Source organism: Drechmeria coniospora, chromosome 03 (assembly GCF_001625195.1).
Source record: "Drechmeria coniospora strain ARSEF 6962 chromosome 03, whole genome shotgun sequence".
Taxonomy (NCBI): Eukaryota; Fungi; Ascomycota; class Sordariomycetes; order Hypocreales; family Ophiocordycipitaceae; genus Drechmeria; species Drechmeria coniospora.
Window position 1 is genome coordinate 4,034,125 of NC_054391.1, and position 24,461 is coordinate 4,058,585.

The 24,461-nt window shown below is 59.7% G+C and overlaps 5 protein-coding genes across 5 annotated transcripts; 2 read left to right on the plus strand and 3 right to left on the minus strand.

Moving 5' to 3' along the window:
* Nucleotides 1-339: 339 nt before the first annotated feature.
* Nucleotides 340-4,491, minus strand: DCS_06796 (uncharacterized protein; the record flags this gene model as incomplete). The annotated part of the gene is made up of 4 exons (XM_040804083.1): nucleotides 340-1,140; nucleotides 1,210-2,953; nucleotides 3,031-3,974; nucleotides 4,132-4,491. 4 exons carry the CDS (start codon nucleotides 4,489-4,491, stop codon nucleotides 340-342), a joined length of 3,849 nt encoding a protein of 1,282 aa, XP_040654187.1.
* A 944-nt stretch (nucleotides 4,492-5,435) lies between these two features.
* On the plus strand, nucleotides 5,436-11,399 carry DCS_06797 (negative regulator of mitosis; the record flags this gene model as incomplete). Its single annotated transcript, XM_040804084.1, has 3 exons — nucleotides 5,436-8,232; nucleotides 8,284-8,744; nucleotides 8,817-11,399. 3 exons carry the CDS (start codon nucleotides 5,436-5,438, stop codon nucleotides 11,397-11,399), a joined length of 5,841 nt encoding a protein of 1,946 aa, XP_040654188.1.
* A 739-nt stretch (nucleotides 11,400-12,138) lies between these two features.
* DCS_06798 (eukaryotic translation initiation factor 3 subunit 6) lies at nucleotides 12,139-13,516 on the minus strand (the record flags this gene model as incomplete). Its single annotated transcript, XM_040804085.1, has 2 exons — nucleotides 12,139-13,053; nucleotides 13,112-13,516. The coding sequence occupies 2 exons, from the start codon at nucleotides 13,514-13,516 to the stop codon at nucleotides 12,139-12,141; spliced, it is 1,320 nt and encodes a 439-aa protein (XP_040654189.1).
* Nucleotides 13,517-13,757: 241 nt separating this feature from the next.
* DCS_06799 (mitochondrial large ribosomal subunit L49) lies at nucleotides 13,758-14,513 on the plus strand (the record flags this gene model as incomplete). The annotated part of the gene is made up of 1 exon (XM_040804086.1): nucleotides 13,758-14,513. One exon carries the CDS (start codon nucleotides 13,758-13,760, stop codon nucleotides 14,511-14,513), a length of 756 nt encoding a protein of 251 aa, XP_040654190.1.
* Nucleotides 14,514-15,031: 518 nt separating this feature from the next.
* DCS_06800 (ARID/BRIGHT DNA binding domain containing protein) lies at nucleotides 15,032-18,652 on the minus strand (the record flags this gene model as incomplete). Its single annotated transcript, XM_040804087.1, has 1 exon — nucleotides 15,032-18,652. One exon carries the CDS (start codon nucleotides 18,650-18,652, stop codon nucleotides 15,032-15,034), a length of 3,621 nt encoding a protein of 1,206 aa, XP_040654191.1.
* Nucleotides 18,653-24,461: the final 5,809 nt, after the last annotated feature.

A 24,461-nucleotide genomic window follows, 5' to 3' on the forward strand; every position in this document is an offset into this window, starting at 1 on the left:
GAGAGCCTCGTGGCTGGGGACGAGGAGCCGCGTCCTTCTCTGCACGATTCGGCCATCTGGGCCTTGGAGGAAACGGAAACGTACATGATTTGCATTGTGGCTTTGCATCAGCGCCTAGGTACGGCCATTTAATAATAATTCTCCCGAGCATGCCCAGTCACGCCCGTGAGCGACCAAGGCACGCAGCGCACAAGGCCGCCGCCGTGGCCACCATGACCTGGCCTGCGCTCCTCGTCCTCGCGATGGAAGGGTATCCGTGGTGCCAGGCGAGTCGGCGGAGGCGGTAGAGCCGAGGACAGAACCCTTCTGCCTACCCAAACCTCGCCGATGACGCCGCCATTACGTCGTCACCTGCTCTCGGCAGATCGGGCAGCCGCCCTGAACCTTGTCCTTGAGCAGTCGAGCCCTCATGACCTTCATTCCGACTAAATATCTGCTCTTCTCCTCAAACTCGCCTCCCAGGCCCGCATCCACCTTCTTGCCCTTGTGGAGCATCTCCAGGAGGTGGCTCACGTGAAACACATGCCCGCAGGCGAAGCCCATCAGCGTCTCCGTCTCGTGCTCGGTGAGGAGCTCGTGACAGGCTACACAGTGTCCAGGTGGCGGGATCCGGATCCGACCGTCGTCCTCGGGCATCTCGTTCGTCCAGTCGCCTCTCGTGGCGTCGGTGCCACCGTTGGCGCCCTTGGCCTGCGCCGTCAAGACGACCTCGAACTTGACGCCCCTTCGCTGTCCCGCGCGAAGCTCGTTCTGGGCCGCCGCGAGCTCGCTCCGCAAAACGCGCGCGACGCCGGAGCTGAGGCTGTGCTGGAGCTCGTGCTCCTTCATCATGTGCGTCAGGCCCTCGCGGAGGCCTTGGATCTCAAGCCCTTCGGGTATCCGCCGCACCAGCGTGATCGGGTTGATCGACGTGCCCACCTGCTCGAGCAAGGCGCGGATAAAGTTTGGCTTGTCCATGCTGTAATCGATCAAATCGCCCCAGAGGTCGGGGTCCTCTTGCTCCTTGGCGTACTCAATCGCCTTTTGGACGTCGCGCAGTCGGTCGATGATGAGGTACAGCGCTCGCTTCATCTGTCCCGTCTTGGAGTAGAGATACACGAGTTCGTCGTCGTACCGGGCCGTCTCGCATTCTTGAACAGCCTGGTGCGGTCAGAGACACGGACGTGACGAGGGGTTCACGAGATCGGATCGAGTGCCGGCGCGGCTCACCTTTTCAAACGTGTACGACGTCGACGTCTTTAGGAAATCTATCAGCAGCGCCCTATCGTACGTGGCGAAGAGATGGACGGCGAGGTCGGCGAAATCGTCGACGAGCGATTGGCTGTCCATGACCAGCCGATCCCGGTTCTCGCCCATGTGCTCCTCGGTGCCTTCGCCGCGCCACAGGCCTTTGAGGTAAAAGTAGAGGTAGAGGTTGAGCTGCCGTCGTCGGAGCTGCTCCACCACCACATCTGGCCGGACGAGGCCGTGCTGGGCTTCGTCGACGAGGACGGTGATCGCCTCCGCCGTCGCCTCGGCCAACTCCTGCTCCGACATGGCGTCGGCTCGTTCGGGCGAAACGCGCAGTTGAATGAAGCCGGGAATGTCGTCGGCGACGGCCTCGGCCAGGTGGCCCTCGCGGATGAGCCGAAACGCGGCGTCGGCGTCGTGCAGCTTGATGTAGCACTTGAGCGCCTCTCGGTTCCGGCCGCCGGCCTCGTGCAGCTTCGCGAGGCTCTCGACGACGATGCGCCAGTCGCGGCCCTTCTCGCCGTCGTCGATGCTGTCCTCGCGCACGTCGCGATACTTGAGCTGGTTTTCCAGCGTCGTGCTGACGGTGATGACGTCGAAGAGCTCCGTCGGCCAACGCTCGAGCAGCTCCCTGAACCGCGGTTTGTCGCCTTGGATGTAGTGACCGAGGATGACCTCGTATATCGTCGAGGGCAGCGGAGGGTTCATCGGCTTGTCCGGTATGGAATAGGTGATTTCCTGAAACTTGTTGGCGCCCGCAAACGTCCACACCCACTTCTCCCACCTGTCGGGCGTTGCGAGAACCTTGCCGCAGATCTCGCCCGCCGACGCCCAGTCGCCGGCCTCGATGAGCTCTTGAATCCACAGCTCTCCGACCCGCCGCTTTTCCAATTCCGTGGGGGACAGGCGATTTCGTTGGCTCGACCCGGCGACGGATTCGTCGTCGTAAAAGTCGTCGGTGCCCGTGCGACGCTTCGACGGCGTCGACGGCGCCGCCGCATCGGCCGCCTTCTCGGCGAGGATGTCGGGGTTCTCGTCCAGGAGCTCCCACGCCTGCTGATACTGCTCATGCTCCACCAGCCATGCGAGGTGGTCGGCCAGATCCCTCTTGGTGCCGAGGATGCAGTCGTAGGGGCTGTGGAGGAAGATCTTGGCGCCAGGTTTCGCCAGGCTGGGGTGGGCGGTTGGGGTGCCCTGGGCGGGTCGGCCGATGCCGACGGTGCTCACGCTTCTCGGTCCGGAGCCGACGTCCTCGCCGCTGTCCCTGCTCCTGACGCTCGCGGCCGAGTTGAAGAGGGACTTTGGGTTGATGGCCACGTTCCACATGTCCGTGCCGAAGCCGGCGAGCGCCTCGAGAGCTCCCTTCGAGGCGATGGCGGATGCGGCGCCGCGGCCGGGCAGGACGCTCAAGTGGTAGTCGCCCGACGACAATCTCTCGTACCGGCTCATGCTCAGGGTGTCCTTGTCAACCTCGGCCTGCGAGTCGAGATCGATGAGTCGCAGCTCCGGAGGTTGGTTGGTCTGCTTTCGCCGTATCCCTCCGGAAGGGCCGCTTCCCGTGGAGGCGGACGAGAGAGCAAGTTTGTGCCCTTTGGCCGATTTCGCCTGGCCGTCGTCGTCGTTGTCTGCATCCTCGTCGTCGGGCGAATGAACAAATGCAAGAACGATGAGCAAGTTCTGGGTATACAAGGAAATGCCGGAAATGATGCAGTCCATTCGGAGACTACCATGCGGGCGGATAGTTAGGCCTCGTCGTCGCGTGAGAGGGGGACCGGGGGTTTGTTGGTGCCGCTCACTTACATCTTGACAATCTCGGCCCGTCCGAGCGTTCTCTCCCCAACATTCTTGCCGGTACCGAGGCCCCCTGGGTGGATGTGTATGATCCAGATGGAGCTGCCCCAGCCGACGAGAAGACGTTCTATCGCCTTCTCGCCGACCTTGGCTCCGACGGCGAGCGTCTCGTCGTTTCCGATGGCCTTTTCATCCACCCACTCGACGCGCCCCTTCCAGACGCCCGCCATGGTTTCCCACTCGTCCGTCTGGGGCCTGTCGATGTGGCCCATCCGTTTCCAGGCATGATCCGAATCGACGCTCTCGAGATGAAGCTTGGACCGCATAATCTTGATGCCGTGCTCGTTGAGCCAGGCCACGTACTTGCCTGACAGGGACCACTTGATGCAGCTGACGCTGCCTTCGCCCGAGTGCAGAACGGTGTCCTTACCACTGTTGCCGCCGAGGCCAACGCTGCCGAGCCAACCAGAGGCGGTGGCTGCCGCCGTTCCGGTCGTCGTCGATGTGCTTCGACCGGATCCACCGCCGACGGTCATGATCAGCTGACCGGCCAGGCCGCCCGAGAGGTAGGTTCGATCGACCTTGTAATCTGGCGATAGGGCGACGGCTTGAACGGGACGGGCAAAGTTGCGCAGCTGGACGTCCTTCATATCAGCAATGGACTGGATGCATACGTTGCCGTCCATGGACGAGGTGGCGACGTAGATGTCGTTGGAGGGGATCTTGGGCAGCGGCATCGGCTCCCTCGACTTCCTCGACGTCGCCGCCGGAGACGAGGGAGCATCCGACTGACGCGAGTCTGGTCGAGGCTGAGGGTACGTCGGCGGTCTCAAACTATCGGCTTTCTCGGTCGGAAGGGGGGGCGGGTACGGAGAAATGGATATGCTCGTGACGGAGGCCGAGTGGGCGTGATACATGCGCAGCGTCTGGAAGGTCGGCAGTTGAACGACGTGCTGGAAGCTGTTAGCTAGGCAGAGGACACAACGGGAGCCGAGGGGCGACCGACTATGTTGCCGTTGTGCGTCCCAACAATCTAGGTACGGTGCGTGACAGTTAGCGGAGAGAAGAAGGTGGGAATCATGGCCTGCAACGACGAGGGATGAGCCTCACCATCTTGTCCCCAGCAACGAGAAAGGCGCTCGTCGCATCCCCGTTACGGTAGACGGCGCGGAGATGCTGCGTTAACTGTGCGTATTTCAACAACGGCTCCTCTTCCTCCTCTTCCTCCTCCTCCTCGTCATCATCCTCCTCATCATCATCCTCCCCTTCTTCTTCTTCTTCTTCTTCTTCTTCTTCGTCGTCGTCGGCATCGGCATCATCGTGGTCATTGTCGTCAGCATCGTCGTCTACGTTCTCGTCCCGCTCGACATTGTCGTCAGCCACCGAGTCGTCAGTAGGTTGGCGTCCTGGGCGCGCATCCTGCGTCCTGGCCTTGCCATGCTGATCATCCCCGTCCCGGTGCTGTTCCATCGTTGCGGCGGCTGCACGGCCGAGCTCATTCTGGGGCGCAGCCGTCGTGCGGGACGAAGGGGAGATGGTACGAAGCAGAGCACGCGCAGCTCCAGCTTGAGCGCAGACGCTGGAGCGGTTCGAGCTCACAGCTGCGTTCGTGGAAGATCGCCTTGTGCCTTGCCAATTGTAAGCGAGCTACTGGTACTGAGTGAAGGCACCCGGAAGAAAGTATTTGCAGACGCTGAATGCCGCGGTACGGCTACCTGCGAGGTACGTGGCGGTATCGACGGCAGCTGCTATAATCCGCGTTCGTGGGTAGGTTGACCGGTGTTCGGGTGTACGAGTACGTCACAAGCTTGCCGCCCTGCAATACGAGGTGCCGCTAATACTCGGAGTTCTAGGACAAACTATACTAATACCTGCTACCATATAGCAGGTACCTTGTAGGTATTACGTTCAATAGGCTGTTGCACGACAGGTGTGCAGAGTACATGTACAGTACAGCGTACGTGTTACATGTTCACGCTTGTCACGAAGTGTACTAGGTACAGTAATTACTGTACTCCATACTTGTACAGCAAGTGTTACAGTACACCGTACTCCGTACAGTACTTTAAGGACAGAGCACTTCGTGCAATGTCAGTGGACCCCTCCTCCGCTGGAAGCTAGCTTAGTACCTAATTCTAGTGGGATTTTCTTACAGTTCGCACCCGCTGCATTAGCTCCAAGCTGCCAGGTACGGTGATTATTGCTTCTGCTGGGCCAGACGCGATTCGCTGCGGATCATCACCAAATGCAAATGCACCTGCACAATCTCGAGTCCCGTCCAACCGCTCAACGCGCGTCCATCTCTTCGCCCATCGGGACGATCAACCTCACTCCAATGGCGCGTCCACGGATGCTGTAGCAAACGTCGATCCCTCGTCAGACGAATCCCCTGAGCCGCAGTACTCGATGAACAAATGGCATCGGTCAAGTCTCTCGGCCTGCACAAGCCAGCCGGCCTTCAACATGCCATTCAGGAAAACCTGATTCCTCACGATGCCCCAGCCTCTTCCTACACGTGGGACATCACAACGGATGGCACCGGCTCCGACGAGGCCGAGGACGAGCTGCTCACCACCCGGGACTCTGTCGTCTGGTGTCGTGGCCGCGTCTTTCGAAAGACATTCAACTTCAGCCTCGAAAAGGAACCCATCACCCAGGCTCTCCTGGCCTATTTTCCGACCTCGGAAGATGAAAAGGCCGACCTTGATGGCTCCGGCACCGAGCCCGCCGAGGCCACCTCTGGCAGACGGCCCAACCTGCCGAGGCTGGGAAAGGCCCTCGTCGTCTTCCTCACGACCCAAGCCCACATCTTCTTCCTTTCGGGCACCAGCCACATCGTCCACATGCCGTTCGAGGTCGAGTCGGCATGCGCCGGTCCCGTCGGCGTCATCATCCAGCGCAGAGCGAGGTCGGACAATGCGGCCTCCCTCGCCATCAAGTTTCCCCGCGTCCCGCCAAACTCGTTCGTCTCCTCCCAGATGACGACGGCCTTCGACAGCTCTCAGCAGACGACCTTTTCCGTCGACGGTCTAGGAAATCCCAAGTCTCTGCACCTCAATCTGCGCTCCACTCTCGCCAACATGTGGGACTCGCCCGTGGAGCAGCCAGAGTCTCGCTGGCCGCGTCTCCTTTCCCTCACCGATCCCCTGGCGGATGTTGGCCTCGTCGTGGCCGATCCCGACGTTGAACGGTTGAGCGCGCGGCCCGCTCGCTCGAAAAGGCCAGCCTTTCTCGACCCCGCAGAGGAGTTGCTTCATGTCGAGCAGATAAAGCTGCCCGTGGCGGCCGACGATAAGCTGCAGGATCCGCTGATCCTCGCCGTCACCATCAACCGCGATGCCAACTCGTACACCCTTTGGCGACTGACATATCTGCCTCATGTCGACACCTTCACCAAGCACCGCAACAAGACCAAGAGCAACTCCGCTCGCCGTCGAAGCTCCATGCAACCGGCCTTTGCGAGTGGTGCCTCCACGCCCGTCCAGCAGCACTTCCGCGAGAGCTTTGGCGCACCCTTGCCCGGGAAACGTCAACGCAAAAGCGAAAGGCTGGACAAGCCTTTGGATCTCGTCTCCTCCCTCGAGCAGCAGGATCAGCAGGGCACCGGTGTCGCCCGCCGCAGCTCTCGCCGATTGAGCTCCATGCTGGCTCGGGCAGACCTTTCCGCCTCCCATGACCGTCCCGTCTTTGCCGACCAACCCCCGATTCCAGCCGCGGCCTTTTCCAAGCGACACGACGCCCGGTCGAGCTCCAGCTTCCAGCATCAGCTTCATCCGAGCCTCGGCAGTCTGCTCGAAGCACCCGTCGACCCCGGCCTCGAAGACAAGCTCCTCGACGCGGACGACTTTGACGGTCTGCAGCATGAGCTTCGCTTTTCCAGGATGCACACCGTTTCACTCGACAACACAAATCTCCGCTACTCGACTTCCTCGCAACCGGCTCGCCATCAGTCCAAGGTCTTCATCCTCGCCGCCCCTTCCTTCGCCGTCGACGAGCAGCAGCGCACCCAGCTGCTCATCGGCATTCAGGATTCGCTTGAGAAGCGGCTCCAGCTGGTCACCCTGCACGTCAAGGTGCAAGAAAGGTTTGGCCACGCCACCATGTCGGTCGTCCCGGGCAAGCAGTGGAGAGTCCAGAATGTCGTAGATTCCTCCAAGCTCGTCGACGAGGACCTGTCCGTCATCCTGGTTCTTTCCGAGTCCATGGACGGGCGCCACGAGCTGAGCACGCAGGCACCGTGGATAGAGCTGACCAAGGTGACATTTTCTACTCTCTTCGTCGACGATACGAGAGATCCGCAGTATCGTGGAAGGGCGCCGGATCGAGACGTGAAGCAGAGCAAGTCGGAGGTTATGGACCTCACCAACGGCAGCATTGTCGGCATTCGCGATCCGCGCCAGCGTGGTGTCGTCGACGTTCTAGACGCCCAGGGTCGCCTTCACCAGATCAAGATCCAGCTGCAGCCCACGTGTCCCCAGGTCCGCAGGGTCCTTCGCATCTGTCGAAGCGTCTTGCCAGCCTGTCAGGGGGGCCGCATCCATACCGGCTGGTTGCATGTCATGCAGTGGCTGCATTCACGGCGAGAGCGCGTCGCGAACACGGAGTGGTCCGCCATTTCCATTCTTCTTCTCGCCTCGTTTCTGATCCTCGGCCGGTCGGATTCCAAGCCTGCGCAGACCACCCGTCTTCCCGTCCGTCGACGGAGGCCCGCTTCCGGCTCATTCTGCTCCATCAAGGAGTCCGAGGATTGGAAGACGATGGAATTGTACGAAGCCCCCAACTCGCAAGGTCATCCGACTTGGATGATGAACCGAGGGTGGCAGTGGACGCTGGACGAGGACACGGTGGAGGCTCAGGAACGTCAACCATTCTCCGCCAGCTTTCTTCCGAGCCACATCGCACTCGCAAAGGATTTCATGTCGTCGTCAATGGGCGAGGCCGCCTTTGGCACCTCGGGGTACCTGCCAACCGCTCTGGGTCAGGATGCCGATGCCGATGGCCGCCACAAAGTCGCCGTGGACATCTTCATGGCCCTGCATCTTCTCCTGGAGGAGCAGAAACTAGACATCACGGTGCCGGAGTACGCCTCACCTGGGAGGGTTGACCTGAGAGTCCTGTTGTGCCAGATCGCAAGATGGCTCAAATGGCCCGGTTTCTGGTCAATATACGAGCTCGGCATTCAGGAGGACACGGATCCCCGTCATGATTCCGGTAAGAAAGACGCTCTCGGGAATCAGCATCGTTGTGTCTAACGCCGTGCAGAACTCAATCTCAAGTCGCCAATCCCGCAACCCCCTGTTCGGCCCGACGTGCTCGAGTGGATTCAGTCTCGGCTTGTCGGCCTTCGCGGAAAGCCATTCCTTACCCCGGCCGACATCTACTATGCGAGCTCGCGCCTATCTGAAGCCGAGAAGCTCGAGGACAGACGCTGGGATGGCATCACACCACGCACCCTCATGTTCAAACGCTTTTTCAAGGTTGTCAAGCCAAAGACGACGGCAGTGCAGATGGTGGAGGCAATCCGAGACTGCGGGATAACGAATAGCGTTTTGGGCACCCTGCCCGAGGCCATTCTTGCACCCCTGCAGGATGCAATCGCCCTGTGCCAGCCTCACCCACCCTCAGAGTGGACACATGATCTGCTGGAGTTGGTGAAGCGAAGTGATATTAGTCTTATCCTCGCGACGAAGAGGCGACCGCATCTAGCCACATCCTCCATTCTGGTAAGGAGAATCGCCCTTCCCCCTCCTCGGGCCAACAGCCAGACGTCGAGCAGGGCTAACACGGGAATGTAGACGCCTACTCACGCCGCGACGTGGGACTTTCGCCTGCTCTGCCAGAGCGTCGAGGAGACGAACAATGTTGGATACGATGAAGGTGAAGGTACTGAGCGCCAGGCCGTCATCAGAGCCTTGTTTAAGGATGATCGCCGTCTCAATGCGGCGCAGGATCTGTTATCCACGCACAAAACCAGAGTGATCCGCCTGGATCCCAATCCGAGCTGGCCCGAAAGCGAATATCTGGAGAAGCAAAAGGAGCTTGTCTCGCGGATCGCGACGGGCACGCTGGCAATACCCGCAGGGCGTGCATTGCTATACTACAGCTTGCGATATCCCCTCATCACGCAAAAGTTCCACATCGGGGGCTTCAACCTCAACTGCATAGTCAAGCCGGCCAATGTCACCGTTGGTGTGGACAAGACTCTGTTTACGGAAGAAAAGGTTTGTTGGGGTTTCTTCCACCAAGGCGTTGCTGCCGGCCTTGCCATCTCGCCACAGGCAAAGGGAATCGATACATCCTGGATCTTGTACAACAAGCCAGGTCAAGATCTGAGCAACCGACACGCTGGATTTCTGCTCGCCCTCGGTCTTAACGGCCACCTGAAGGGTGTCGCCAAATGGGTTGCTTTTAAATATCTCACGCCAAAGCACACCATGACGTCCATCGGGCTGCTTCTCGGTCTCGCAGCATCGTACATGGGAACCATGGACTCTCTCATCACTCGTCTCCTCTCGGTGCATGCCACGCGCATGCTTCCACGCGGAGCCGCTGAGCTGAATCTGTCGCCGTTGACGCAGACTTCGGCCATAATGAGCATCGGGCTGCTGTATTGCAACAGTCAGCATCGCCGCATGAGCGAAATCATGCTGTCGGAAATCGAACACATCGATGAGGAAGATGAGGAAGAGCCACTGCGAAGCGAGTGCTACCGACTCGCCGCCGGTTTCGCCCTAGGCTTCGTCAACCTGGGCAAAGGCAACGACCTCAGAGGACTTCACGACATGCGGCTTACGGAAAAACTGATTGCTCACGCCACGGCAACAAAGAATGTCGATATAGTCCATATTCTGGATCGTGCGGCAGCCGGAGCAGTCATGGCCATCGTCCTGATATTCATGAAGTCCGAAGACCAGATCGTGGCCCGCAAGGTGGACGTGCCTGACTCTGTGCTTCAGTTTGACTACATCCGCCCCGATATTTTGCTGTTGAGAACGCTCGCCAAGAACCTCATCATGTGGTCCAAGATTGAGCCGACGTTTGCTTGGATTCATGACAGCCTGCCTGCCACTTTCCGGTCGAGGCATAAGCTCATGGGAATCACGAAGCTGCGGTCGACAGATCTGCCTTTCTTCAGCATCCTGACCGGGTTGTGCTTCTCTGTCGCCTTGCGGTTCTCCGGCAGCGCGCTGCCCAACGTGCGAGACCTCTTGGTGCACTATCTCGATCAGTTTATGCGCATCGCGCGTATTCCCGGGACACCTCGGGACCACCCAGATGCTTCGCCGCTGTACGACGAGGAGCTCGCGAGGTCCAATGCTAGAATGTATCAGGACATTCTCGCTCTCTCGTGCTCCATAGTCATGGCTGGCACGGGTGACGTTGCCGTCCTTCGTCGTCTGCGTGCTCTCCATGGCAGGGATGACCCGGACACGCCCTACGGATCTCACCTCGCGGCCCATCTAGCCGTTGGAGCCCTCTTCCTCGGTTGCGGAACGGCAACCTTTGGCACCAGCAACATGGCCATCGCCGCTCTGCTCGTTGCGTTCTATCCCGTCTTTCCCTCAAGCGTCATGGACAATCGCTCCCATCTCCAGGCCTTTCGCTATTTCTGGGTCTTGGCCGCCGAGCAACGTTGCCTGGTCGCCAAGGATGTCCTTACCGGTCAGCCCGTGTCGGTACCGGTGCATGTCAGAATGAAAGATGGGTCGTCGTTCGAGCCGAGCAACTCCAGAACGACGCCCTGTCTCCTCCCGCCGCTCGATCAGATCCGTAGCGTGGCTACGTCATGCGGGCCGCAGTACTGGGACGTCGAGCTGGACTTTACCAATTCAGATGTGCGAAAGGCGTTTGCCGAAACGCAAAGCCTCTATCTGCGACGTCGTCCACCCCACGAAGGGCCTTTTCCCTCGACCCTCCGGGCACTCGGCAAGGATGACCGGGGAGAGAATCCGTTCGAATGGCTCTTCAGCCTTGAGGCACTCCGGGGTGTCACGTATGCTGAAAAGGCAGCTCTCCTCGAGTCCACGGACCGCGAACCGGAGGTCGGTTCAGCACTCGACGCCCGCATGGAACTCGAGCGTGGCATCATGGATGGCGGCGACAGGGAACGCCTCGAGGGTGCGCGACTTCTCTTTGAATGGGCCGGCACACGCGAACGGCTGCTCGAAACATTGCCGCCAGCATCCTCTCCGGAAGACAGCCAGTCGACGATGAAGGCATCGTCGTCGGCCACCCTTGCAGCCGAGGATTCCCAGCACGAATCTTGGAAGAAGACTTCACCCCTTCGAGGCGAGCATTCTTGGTGGATGCGCGATAGTGTCATTGAAACCCTCAAGGGCAAGGCGTGGTTGGCAGCCCGAGAGGGTGGCGATCTGTAGAGCGGTCGTCGCCAACCTCACACCTTGGCCGCGGACCATAGATGGCACGCTCTGACCAGGTGGGCTGGCGGAGTTTGGATGGGAAAGATTCTGGCAATGATTGATGAAGTTACGAGGTGGATAAAAGGATGACGGAGCCGTTCATCCGGACTAAAGCGTTCCAATATCAGTCAACGTACTTGACTCTGACCCCGTATTCCCATTTTCCGTGCCGAAGATCATTGTTTGACGCTATACGCGCCACAACTAAGATGTCACGTATACCCAAGAGTCGTTGGTTTGATATCATTCATTTGCTGTACTAGTCATTTTCAACCGCCAACGTCTCGTCAATGGAAAAGTCAAAGTTTCATGGTCCTCAAAGTCCTCTTCCCCTCCTCCCCCCTTCACATCCGATCCTTGCCCGGGTTTCCGAAACATTATAAACGCCATGCAATGCAAACCGCATCACCAAAGGGGGGAGAAAATACTAAATGCAACTCAACCAACACAACAGCCGGGGGGTGTGGGGGAAGGGACCCAAGACCCGCCGTCACCTTTCTCTGTTGCCTAAACCTCGTACTGTCCGTTGATTCGGAGCTCACGGCGTCGGCTGGCACGCTCTACATGTCGACCCCATACGATAGGTATGGAGAGAGGAAGGGGCTCCATAATCTTCCCCACGTGCGTTCCGGGCCACGGGGATGCATTTGGCAGGGCTTGTCATCTCCTCGACACTTCTCGTCTGCAGTTCGTTCATTTATTTCGACACGGCGGCGTTCAAGACCTGTGTCCGGAAGAATCCGCCCTTGGTCTTCTCAATGACTTGCTGGTAAACATTGTTGGGGGGGTGGTTCATGATGACGGTGCCATCCTTGCTGTCAATCTTGGCGTCGAGCCGCGTCTCGCGGATGAGGTTGACGATCCACTTCTCACCCTCGTCGGGGTTGAGGCCGAGTTTGGCACTCAGATCACGAATGTTCATGCGGCTGAAGATCTTGCAGTAGCTCTCGCAGATGAGGTGGCGAGCAGCGCTGACAAAGGCATCGGCCGACGAGGCGAGGAAGAAGTCGTTGCGGCAAACCTCCTCGGCCTGGCGCAGGGCATCGCGGGCGGCGTCGAAGTCGTGGGCGATGTAGAGAGCATGGATGAACTGGGTGATGGGGTCGACGTACTCGTACGCCTCTTGGCGAACGTAGCGGACAATGTCCTTGAGCTGCTTCTGCTGGATGGAGCTGTTGCGTGCGCGCGTGCGGCCGGTGATGACGGCGGCAATCAAATACCGCAGGGCCCAGGGGCAAGAGGTCTGGATGGTGTTGATGTATGCGGCAGAGAAGAACATGTCGAGGATGGGCTCGCGAGCACCGTCCCAGTTGAAGAGGGGGAAGAGGGACCAGTGGATGAGCATGGTCCGGTGGTCGAGCTGGGCGCGGGGATTGTTGAAGAGCCTGGTGTCGATTCCTTCTTTGACGTTCTTGAGCTCGTCAACGGCAGACTCCCAGTTCGTCGACAGAATCTCGCACGCGAGCTTTCCCCAGGTCGAGGCAGCAACCTTGTCGTTGTCGGTCGAAAGAACGCGGAACTGGTAGAGCATGTCGGCGGCAGGGCCGTACTGGCCGCACCGGAACTGGAATTGGCCAAAGTCGTAGAGAGCGTCGACCATCTCCATGGTGACCTATCATTGGTTCAGCAACCGGGGCTTTCCCGCGAAACTCCGAGTCGGCTACACTTACCCCATGCTGGTTCTTCAAGAACTCCAAGTTGGCAACCTTGTCGCTGCGGAGGCCATTGACGACCTCGTCCTGGGTCAAGAGGTCGGCAATCTTGGCCGTCGCGAGCTCGTACTTCTCCAGCTGCGCCAGGACCTCTTGTCGCTTCTTCGTGTACTCGGCCGGGGGGTCGGCCACACCGTGGAGTTCGCAGTAAAGGGTCGCGACGTAGTCGGTCATGTTGGTGTCTTCCAGCAGCTTAATCTTCCCCGAGAGAATCTTCTTCGCCTTTTCGTCGTCGCCCTTCTCCTCCGCCTTGTCGCCCTCGAACTGGATCAGGGGGAACAGCAGGTGCCTGCTGAGGTTGCGTGCCAGCAGAGGCATGATAGACGAGCCTTCGGCCGAGACGGCCTTGAGAACATCCTCCATCGTGACGGTTTTGTTTCCAGTTGAAGATCGGGGGCTCGGCGTAGAGTCTTGGAGATCAGCGCTCAGCTTCGTCGAGGCGTGTTTTAGCTCGTCGCGAAATGGAAAAGACGCAGGCCGGGCAAGAAGACTGCCGTCGAATGGAGGGGCAGATTTTTGGTGATTTTCGCCAACGCACAAGTCGTGTGGGGGTTTGGCGTTGCCCGAAGATTTACCGCCATTTGGCGCGTTGGTGTCATGTGACATGCAAGGAAGCTCCAGCCAGGGTCCTGGCGCCGAGCATGAAGACTTCCTCCATTACAGGCAAAGCAAGGATATTGCCGATTCGGCCTTTGGTCCTCTCCAACATTCAAGCATTCGTTCTCTACAGCGCATTCTCGCCTTCACTTACTTGCCTTTAACTTGCGCTCCCGGGTTATTGAGAAGGCAGGACCATTGCGAAAATATCACGACTCCTCGAAAGCGAGTCATCTCATCCGCAGCCTCGCTTCACACAATGAATACTTTCTTTCCTCGAGTCCTCTCCCGAGGGCGCGCAAGCCTACCGCACGCGACGACTCGTCAACAGCTCAGCCATTCTCTCCTACCTACCATCCATGCCGCCTTCCTCTCGCAGGCCGCCATCACGCCCGCGCCCAAGTCATCCCGAACCCACAGTCAACCGCCCCTTCCCCCTCCATGTAAATCTCCCGAGGAGCTCGCCAGGCTCTCGTACATGGTCCGCCGTACGCCCTCGACCCAGCTGCCAATCTACCGCCGAACCCTGTCTGGTGGCACTCGACAAGTTGTTGTGATAAAGAAGATTGACGGAGACAAGAGGAGAATGCTGGAGGACATTGTCGAGGCTCTGAACGTGTCCAAGGAGGATGTCCGAATCAATCCTACAACCCAACACATAGAGTTGAAGGTAAAGTCCCCCCCCGACCTCGACTCGAATCTCGATGTACTTACGCCTCCGCCAGGGGAAACATTTCGACAAGGCCAGGGAGTGGTTGATTGAACGTGGATTTTAAGCATACGGCATACCCCATCGCGCGACACGTTGTTGCGCGGCTCGAGCGCCACCTGGCCATGACATGTACACGCACCACAGCGACGTCTTTGAAGAAACCACATGTAGCATAATAGCCCGTTCCCTAACGTTGGAACATGTACAATCCGCCCTTAATCCGCCATCCATGATGCACCCCCGACCTGCTTGGAGCGTTGGCGCGAACGGCAACCGTCGGCGATGAGTGGTATCAGTACATCTCGCTCTCTTACACCTATGTAACATTGCTTGTGCCGCATATCCGCATCTCCAATCGTAGTGCGTCGGAATCTCGACGCCAGTCTAGCGAGGCGCCATCATCCGATGGGCCACGAACTCCCAAGTGGAAACAAAACGGGAGCGCTTCCGAGCATCAATTCCACGAACCGAAAGTTTTGTCACAGTTGTGTATCCAAAAACATGCCACCATGGGCCAACAACCAACCCAGACGACGTAGCATCCACGTGCGGCTCCAAGGTCCGTCGCTTCAGAGATTGAAGATTGCCGACAGCTGCGGCAACATTCCCTCCTTGGTCCAATCGGGCGCCTGCATCGTGAGAGCGTTCATCAGCATCCGGGGCTCCGGAAGCAGATTGGCGGGGACGGACGCCGTCGGGTTGTTGGCGTCCCGCGACTTCTCCATCAATCTCCTAAGGAGCGCGACGGTTACGACGACGATGTAGACGAGCTCAGGGTCCTTCCGTTGACCTCGATTGCCACCGCGGGTCGTCGGGGGTGGCTTGTCGTACAAGAAGCTGAGCTCTTGGACGAGGTGGAACAGCCTCTGCGCAAGCCGGTCGTCCGACGAAAGCCAGGAGTTGGCGATGCCCGACTCGGAACCCGGGGCGAGCGATGCGAGAATCTCTGCGGCTAGTAGACCTTGCATGAGGAACGGCTTTCGGCATTCGACGAGCGTCGGCAGCACCGGGTTGCGCGTCTGCTCCGTCAGCTTGTCGGGAATCGGCGCTATGGCCAGAGCAAAGGTGCGGGTGAGGAGCTCAAAGGCCGGCACGCTGTTGGCGTCGGTGGCGAACAAAACTTTGTAGAACCCTCTGTTCGGCTCGTCCCGAGCGAGCAGCTTCGCAAGAGCGTCAACAGCATGGGGCGTGTAAGGATGAAGCCTTGGAATGTACGGCGGCAGGAACATGGTGCCGTTGATTTTCGTCGGGCCCGGGGCGGGAGCAAAGGCAAGCAAGAATTTCAAAAGACACAAAGCCTGCTCTCGACCAGGTAGTTCAACGGCGCCGGAAATGTTGGAGAGCAGCACCACGACGTCCTTCATAAAGTCCAGCGTGTTCGAGTGCGTACGGAGCAGCATGGTGCGCGTGCCGAGGTAGCGAATCACCGTGCAGAGCATCTTGATGACATGGTCGTCGGCGAGGAAATGATGGTTGTCGTTCTGCTCGCCGGGGAAGGAAACGTTGCGGAGGATCGTCGTGATGCAGATCAACTTGTCGACGGCACGATCCAGGTCGTAATCAGTCGTGCCGAACGCGGGGACTTCCCTTATCCCCATCTGCTCGAGCCGGCATGCTCGAACCAGGTCTTCGTACGGTGTAAGCTGAATCTCGTCGCAAACTTCGACCGTGTGCTCGGCCAGCAGGTCCAGTTGATCCTCGGCGCAGTCAACGAGTGCGTCGGTCAAGTCGTCGCAGTATCTCAGCTGCAGGAAGTGCATCTGGCTGGGAGCGGAGGAGACGGTGGCCAACGTGTCGAGGGCGAGACGAACTTCACCATGAATCCCGCTTTGCAGGCTTCTGGTCAGAGCATGGATGTCGATGTTGCCGAGCTCGTTCAGGGTCGGAACTGACGGCTCCCACCTTTCCAGCTCCGCCCCCAAAAGGGCCGCCGCATCGGCGTCGATGCCTCCGTGCGTCGATAGCTCTCGCGCGCAGGGTTCGTACACGTCGGACCTTGGTGTCGGTCGGGGTATCGGTTGGGGCATGAGTTGGGGTGTCGCGGCAGATACGAGCGGAGCCGACGTTCGCCGATCGCCCTGGCTCAGGGACACGCTTCCGGGACGTTGGTGTGCGGGAGACGGCATCGAAAAATCGTTGGTGGCCGGGGTGTGGGGGAGGCTGTGCCTGCCGTGGCCAGGCAAGGCGTTTTGTTGTTGAGGTTGAGGTGTCGAGAAGCCGTTGACGGGAGGCTGGCCAGGTTTCGCGGCGGCTTGCTGCTGCGCATGCGCTGCTTGCCCCGGCTGCACCTGCACCTGCTGCGGCGGACCTTGAGGCATCTGTCCCTGATGCATCTGCTGTCCCGGCGGCATCTGCTGTCCCGGCGGCATCTGCCCCTGATGCACCTGTTGCCCCGGCGGCATCTGTTGTCCGGGAGGCATCTGTTGTCCGCCAGGCATCTGTTGCTGTCCCGGTGGCATCTGCTGTCTCGGTGACATCTGCTGTCCCGGCGGCATCTGCTGTCCCGGCTGCATCTGCTGTCCTGGTGGCATCTGCTGTCCCGGCGGCATCTGCTGTCCTGGCGGCATCTGCTGTCCTGGCGGCATCTGCTGTCCCTGTGACATCTGCTGTCCCGGCGGCATCTGCTGTCTTGGCGACATCTGTTGTCCTGGCGGCATATGTTGACCTGGCTGCATGGGTTGTCCTGGCTGCATGGGCTGGCCCGGCTGCATCTGCTTTTGGGGCGTACCCTGGCTTGGCATGCTCGCGTTTTGCTGCATCATCCTCTGCTTTTGCTGCGCCATCCAGGCCTCTTCGAACTTGGACAAGTTTCTTTCGTACACCTGCTTCAGCAGAGGAGCCACGGTCGGCAGCTGGGCGGGAAGGCCAAGGGCTTGGGCTATGTGTGCCCACCCGTTTGCCGCCGTCACCTGCTTGTAGCCGCCGCGGGATTGGATGACTTGGAACAGCATGACGAGGTTGACGGGTCGGTCGCCGACGATCGGGTTCGGGTCAAGCGGAAGACCCTTTGCGGTCATCAGCGCCGTGAGGTTTTTCATAAACTGCTCGGGGTTGATATTCGCCATCGGCCGAGGCTGCGGTCGCATTGCGCCTTGGGTCATTTGTTGCTTCGGCATCATGCCACGTCCCATGCTCTGGGCCTGCATCTGGGCCTGCATCTGCATGTTGCCCTGTAGCTGTTGTTGAATCCGCATCTGGTATGCGGCCATCTTCTGCTGGTCCGAGATGCTCTGGGAGCGATGCTGTTGCTGTTGGCCCTGCTGGGGTTGACCCTGCTGGGGTGTCTGTGGAAGTTGCTGCTGTTGCTGCTGCTGCTGCTGTTGCTGCTGTTGCTGCTGTTGTTGTTGTTGCTGCTGCTGCTGCTGCTGCTGTTGCTGTTGCTGCAGCTGTTGCTGCATCTGCTGGTACATCTGGGGCGGGATCTGGCCCATGTGTTGGGACATCTGGCCCATCTGGGCCATCATCTGACCTCCCGGCATGGCATTCGAATTGGGCGAGGGACGAGAATTTGGGGCCGGCGCAAAGGCCGGGTTGTAGCCCGGCGGCATGTTCTGCATGAACACGTTTGGTTGGGGGGTGCCCTGCTCCGAGACGATGGGCGACGCCTGCGAATTGCCGCCAAACTGCTGGGCGCCGGGCGAGAAGGGGTGAGGGGAGACGGTCGAGACTCTCTGGGGGACGGTGCCGGGTCGCATCTGATTGCTCATGATGGGCGAAGGGCTCGCGTTCGCGGAGCCGTTCGGCTGGAGATGGGGGAACGGGCCGGGGTTCTGGCCGGGCGCCATGGCGGCACCGGGTTGGAATCCGGCAAAATTATGCTGCTGAGGCGTCTCGGAACGCGACGGCGGCTGCATGCCCTGGTTCTGCCTCGGGGAGCTGGTGATGCTGTCCTCGCGCGGTCGGGGTCTTTTCGACGGGACGACAGAGTTTGTCGGGAAGGCGGGATTCGCCGCCTGGTTCTGGTTTTGGTTCTGGTTCTGGAATGCGGCCGGCGAGGCGTTTCGCATGGGGCCATTCTGCAAGCCCATCATCTGCTGCTGATTGGGAAACTGGTTGGGATTAAACTGGCCCGAATTGGCCATGAAGGCGGAGGGATCCATCATGGCACCGGCGGCGTTGGGGTCGTTCATGTGCGGGAAGCCGTTGTTGCCATTGTGGTTGGGGACGGCGTCATTCATCCAGGTGCTCATGGCGACGAGCCCGACAGGCTAAGCGCGACGGGCGTCAGCAATCAGCAAACAGGCAGGCGACGTCTCATCGAAGTGCGCAGGGATGGAGCAGATGATTATGGGCCCGCGGCACGGCACGGGAGGGTGGTGATGGGCAGACGAAATGACAAGCAGGCGGATCGCGTCGCGGGTTGGTGGAGGAGAGAGAGAGAAAGAGAGGGAGTGTGTGTGTGCGGGCCTGTGCGTGCGTGTGTTGCGTTGATGTGCGTACGTCTTGGTAGGTACCAAGGCTGGTCGGTAGGTGGAAAATCAAGTCGACGGGCGGCGAGCGCAGGCCGCCGGCCGCAAAGGCTGGATTGGTGGGCGCTGCGGGCGAGTGCAGGAACGAGCGGCAGGGCCTCACTTCAGCGGGGGCAGTGCGCTGCCTGGCGAAGGCAGACGCCGTTCAGCGGTTCCCTCAGGGCCGCCGCGCTGGTGGAGTGCCACGGGGCCAAGGGGGGGGGGGGGAGGGAGGGGGGAGCCGCAAGCGAGCGGTGGAGCGGCGGCGCTTGGAAGACGAGGAAGTGCGCAGGTGGTAGGGGAGGGGAAGGGAGCAGGGCGAGGGAGGTACTTTGCTCGACGGGCAACGAAGGAGGGATGCGACGTACCTAGTGCCGCAACGGAGCCAGCGAGCCGCTGGGCAGCGGGATACCGGTACCGGTCGAAATGGTGGCAGCAGAGCAACGGACGGCTAGCTATCAGGCATCGACGGCCAAGCGGTTGCGCTCAGCAATCCAACGCAAGCGAGCGATGCGATAGGAAGGGAGCGGGCGGTGGAGCGGCACAGAGATGATTCATCGGCAGCCGCGCAGTGCGAATGCGAGGCGCGCAGCAGGCCGGGCCAAGCCGGTGGGTAGGAGAAATTTTCGTGACAGGCGGGCCAAGACGGCAGCTCAGGCGACGCCGACGAGGCGCAAAACGGGCTCGGAGGTTCGAAGCCCACAGCAGACGGGCGCCGCGGGTCGCTCAGCGAAATATCCGACCGAGAACTGTCGGTTCTGCGGTCAGGGGTGCGGGAACGGGTGCGGGTGCGGCGAGTTGCGGTGCTCGAGGCAGGCAGAGGGAGTGAACGGATGGCGACTCCTGCTGGCGGTGTGGCGGTGGGTGGACTTGGGCTGAGGCCACGCTGCCTACACACGATTGCAGCAGCCGCGGTGCCGAGGACAGGCAACCAGCCAGTCATGAGCCAAAGGGCCGACGCCAGGATTGGTTGGCATGACGCTAGCCGCATCCGGGTTAACCCTGAGCAAGGGCTCATCGGTGGGGGCAACAGGGCCAATCAGAGGCGAATGTTAGCGAGGTACAGGCAGCAGACGTGCTTGCTGTTAGGCGGTAGCGCGAACTCTGGCGGGGGACCTATCAAGGGCGAGCTCTCTCGGAGCTCAGCGTTAGCAGGTTGATGCCCATGAGGGAATGCCCAGGGCGTGGCGGCGACGAGCCCTCCAAAACATGGCAGATTGCGTTGGTCAGGCCCAGATGGCAACGCCAAAGAGAATCAAGCGAGCAAGACGGATGATTCTTGGCAGCTGTTCTGGGTGACGAGGGCCGTCAGCAGTCCACGGCCCGGGCGCCGTTGTCGTTCCTTTGCTCCTGGATCGAAAGGTCGTGGCCCGAAAGCATGCGTACTCCATGGATAGCGAGAGGCGAACCGGAAGCAGGTCGGTACCTCCTGGTCGGTACGCTCGCTCAATGTCTCGGCCTGCGCAGTGGCAATAAGACAGGTTTCGATGACTGACTTTGCCGTGATGTTGCGCCTGGTCGTCAATGGCCCCTGCCTGCTCCTCCGGTTGGCGGTGATGACGACCGCCGCAGCTGCAGGTCAGGGCTGCCATGATTCAGACGGAATGCTCGTGCGCGGAGAAAGTTGCTCGTGCAAAAAGTCGATTCCCTCCCCCAGGTCTCATCCATCTCGAAGCCTCTCCGCGTGGAGTGGTTGAGGGCCCCGACGGGACGTGCTGGAGCATGCATGTTCCCCTTGGACGAGGCCCAAGTCTGCATCAGACGTGCCAAAGTGGTCGCATCGCGTTTCGTCCAACGAAATGGGCCGCAATGCGAGGCATCGAAAACCAGGGGAGCGCAAGTTAACCGGTCGACGAGGAATGACGAGCAAATCAATTCGGTCAGTTCGCTCTCGTTCCCTCCACCAAGACAACTGTCGTGCTTGCAACATCGCTGGCTGGATGGCTACCGAATGGCGTCGACAGCGGCCCCACATGGGCACAGGGCCAAGGTGTACTGTAGACTTTGACGGCACAACAAGATGCATCCACTCCGACGGGGGACCGCTGTGTCGCTGAGAGACGCTTGCAAGAATGGATGACGGCGTGAAGCTTGCAGTGCGGGTTGGTGGCAAGCGTCCCTCGGTGGCTCCGATTATCCATGGAGGGGGCGCATCGTCGATTCAGGGCCAAAGGCAGATAGGGTGGGTGCAAAAGGATGTTGGGTCCCTGCGCTGATACTGACGTGGGACGCGCTTCCGAGGCCACTGGACAGCTTGGTGCCAGGCGCTGGGTGCGGGTGCTGGGTGCGGGTGCTGGGTGCGGGTGCTGGGTGCGGGTGCTGGGTGCGGGTGCTGGGTGCGGGTGCTGGGTGCGGGTGCTGGGTGCGGGTGCTGGGTGCGGGTGCTGGGCGCTGCTGAGTGCTGGGGTGTTGAGTACCAGGTACCTACTACTGAGGTACTAGGGCTGGGTGCTGGGTGCTGGGTGCTGGGTGCTGCCAGTGCCGGAGCTTCTGGGTGGGTGCTGGAGGAGGAGCCGAATCAGCCTACCCTGCCAGCGTCAGGCGCGCTCGGCCGTCGTTTTGAAGTCTTGCCGTTGCACCACGGCGATCCCAGGTGCCCTTTTCTGCTCCGTTTGCTGCTCTCCATCGCGTCAATGGAATCGTCGACAACCGTGGTCCGCGGCAGACACCTCTTTGATCTCTTCCTCTTGCCATCCTCGGCGCGAGGGAGCTGCAGTGACGAGCGATTGAATGGCCACTAACAGGGTGCCGAAGCGGCTGGAGCGGTGGCAGCCATCTAAGTGCGGGCGAATGTCGCGGCCGGCGAAACGACCAGCACAACGCAGACCAGATCGAACCGGGAGCGGTGAAATGGGGAAGGAAGTGAGGGAGAGGGACAGAAGGGACAAAATGGAGGAGCACGGGAAGATGTTTAAGATGGGAGGGAAAATCAGAACGGGGGGGAAGGGTTTAGTTATGTGAGCGAACCCGCAGGTGGGTGACTGAATGGGTGACTGACTGACTGACTGGACGGCCAGAGGTGGCCTGGGCTGACCCGAAGGCCAGCGGCCAACCTCTTAGCCTGTTCCCGACCCGGCGTCCGACTGCTGGCAGCCGTACCCTCCTCCCAGTCCTACAGCAGCCTCTCGATCGATGAAGAGCGAAGCGACCAGTCGCCCTCCCTGGGGCCGTCCTGCAGAACTCTTGTCCGTTGCATCGATGCGAATTCAGACGAAGCCTTGATTTATTTTCCATCTCCAACGGCGGCCTCCATTTTCTCTCGCCGCCTGTCGGAATCCCGGTGGCCTGTCGGTTCCATTGCAGGGAGGGGGGGTCTGGCCTACGCCTAGGCACTGAAGGTGAGGCCTGCTGACGACACCGACTTCTCGTTGCGTCCACAGGGCGGGCCTCCTCCACCAGCAGCACGCTCCAGACTCCAGCCTCCAACACCGTCCATCCCCACTCTCGAGTCGGTCGTCCGCCGACTCCAAGGACAGAATGATGGCAAGAAACCGCGGCGAGAGCGGCAGAGGCGCCGTCCATGCTCCAGGCTCCAGGCCGTAGGCCACATTTTGGTGTTCATGGTCGCGACATGGCACGAAGCACCCTTCACCGAGAGCCGGTTGCGAAGAAGAAAGGGAAAATGGTGACATGGGCGGTAGGTGTGCCTGGTCATGTCTGGCATGGCCACGCGGATGACGGACCCATCCATCGAGCCCCGAGGACGGATCTACGAGCAGCAGCCGCGCCGAACTCCCGCTTCACCGACGCTTGCCATCTCGACTGGGCCCCCCGAAACATCTGTCCAACTTCACAATCTCCTTGGCACGAATCCCCGTTTTGCCTGCTCACCCCACACACGAATAGGCCCCAAGGTCAGTGGCGTCTGTTGTCATTACGTAGCTCGCCCACACCCTCGTCGTTGTTAGGCACCTCGAGCACACCTACAATGCATCAATGTCGACGTGTGCATGCACGGAGGATTCCGTACGAGGTACGGCGTGCGTCGTGCGAGCAGCCGTCAGTTTCATTTCCATGTGGCGGGGGGGGAGGGGGATTGGATTCCAATCGACTCGTCCTCGCCTCCGAATCAATGCCTTCTAGGGGTTGACCCCAGCACCCGCGGGAAGCAATTTGCCTGCCCGTTTGACAGTTTCGTCTCGCCGCAACGAGACCACGGCAGACGACAAAGGCCGCAGATCTGTCCCACGAGTCACGGCCCGACCAAGCGAGCAAGACTCGTCGTCCAGTGCGACTCTTTTGGACGGCCATGGTCGCGGCGGGAGCATGCTCCTGCCTGGTTGCCTCCCATACCACAATCGCACTCCTCTGCACGCGGCACGCGGCACGCGGCACTGGTGCTCGGAACTGGTGCACAGGTGCACAATGGCTCTTCTCGGCATCGGCATTCAACTCCCTGCTATGTTGTGCGTGCAGCAAGTACTCCGGACAATCGCCCACAATGCATTTCCAAGTACATGTACTCCGTACGGAGTGCGCCTACTATTATCTGGGTGCTATTCGGTGTGTAAGTATGCATGTAATTACTAACCTAGTGGTATTGTCAGACGAGAACGGGACGAAGCCACGTCCAGGCACGACCCCCAGGTAACAGTATCTCCTATGCCGCCTTGGCCCGTCAAATCTCCCCAGCCTGCGACAAGCCGAGGTTATTGGCTCCTCCGGCCCATCGACACGAAAGGCTGGCAAGACTGACCCTGTCTCTCATCCAGTCCCCTGTTCCTCGATGGACAAAAGACTCGACCCTTCATGGCACGTCCCCTCTGCTCGACGTGGTTTTCGTACCTGCAACGACCCAGCAGTCTTGGCGAGCTCTTTGGAAGTATTGCCCGACTGCATGCCCATGTGATGGACTCGAACCTACCACTACCTCGCAGGCTTTAGTGCCGAGCACCAGTGTTGGGAACCGGTAGTAGAACTCGTGCTTGCTGTTCATGGACGGATTCTGTACTCACAAGTAGGTGTACAAGTACCTATTCAGTAGCACTTGGTACCTAGTAATCCCTTCCGAGTGCTGCAGTTAGACCGAACTGCCGGCATTCAACCAACATGGGTGCGAACGAGTAATAGTAATATCACATACATGTACTGTAAGTACATGCACCTTGCAAGTGTGGGGTAGGCAACATACTGTACTTAAGTACCTGGTACTGCTCTGTAGTTGTACCTACTTGTACATGCACTGTGCATGCACGGTGTGCAAGTACAGGTTCTTGTGCTTGTAATAATGCTTGTAGATATTTGTTGCCCGCTCCCTTTGTTGTCGACCGTTTCTTCCTCCCTTGTGGGTGCGAAACGAGCGCATGTCCTTGTACTTGCACAGTATGCTGTTGTGCTGCGGAGTGGCGCTATACTTGCCTACTGTATGTGAACTCGGACGTGTAAGGAGTACTGAGCTTAATTGTTAAATGTATTAACTTACTCCGTACTGCTAAAGTAAGTACTTAAGTAATACTGTACAACGTAAATACTAAGTAAATTTCTACCTATGCAATTCCTCCATACTTGTACTGTATGCTGCCCGTAATATAAGTACTGTAAGTACATGTAC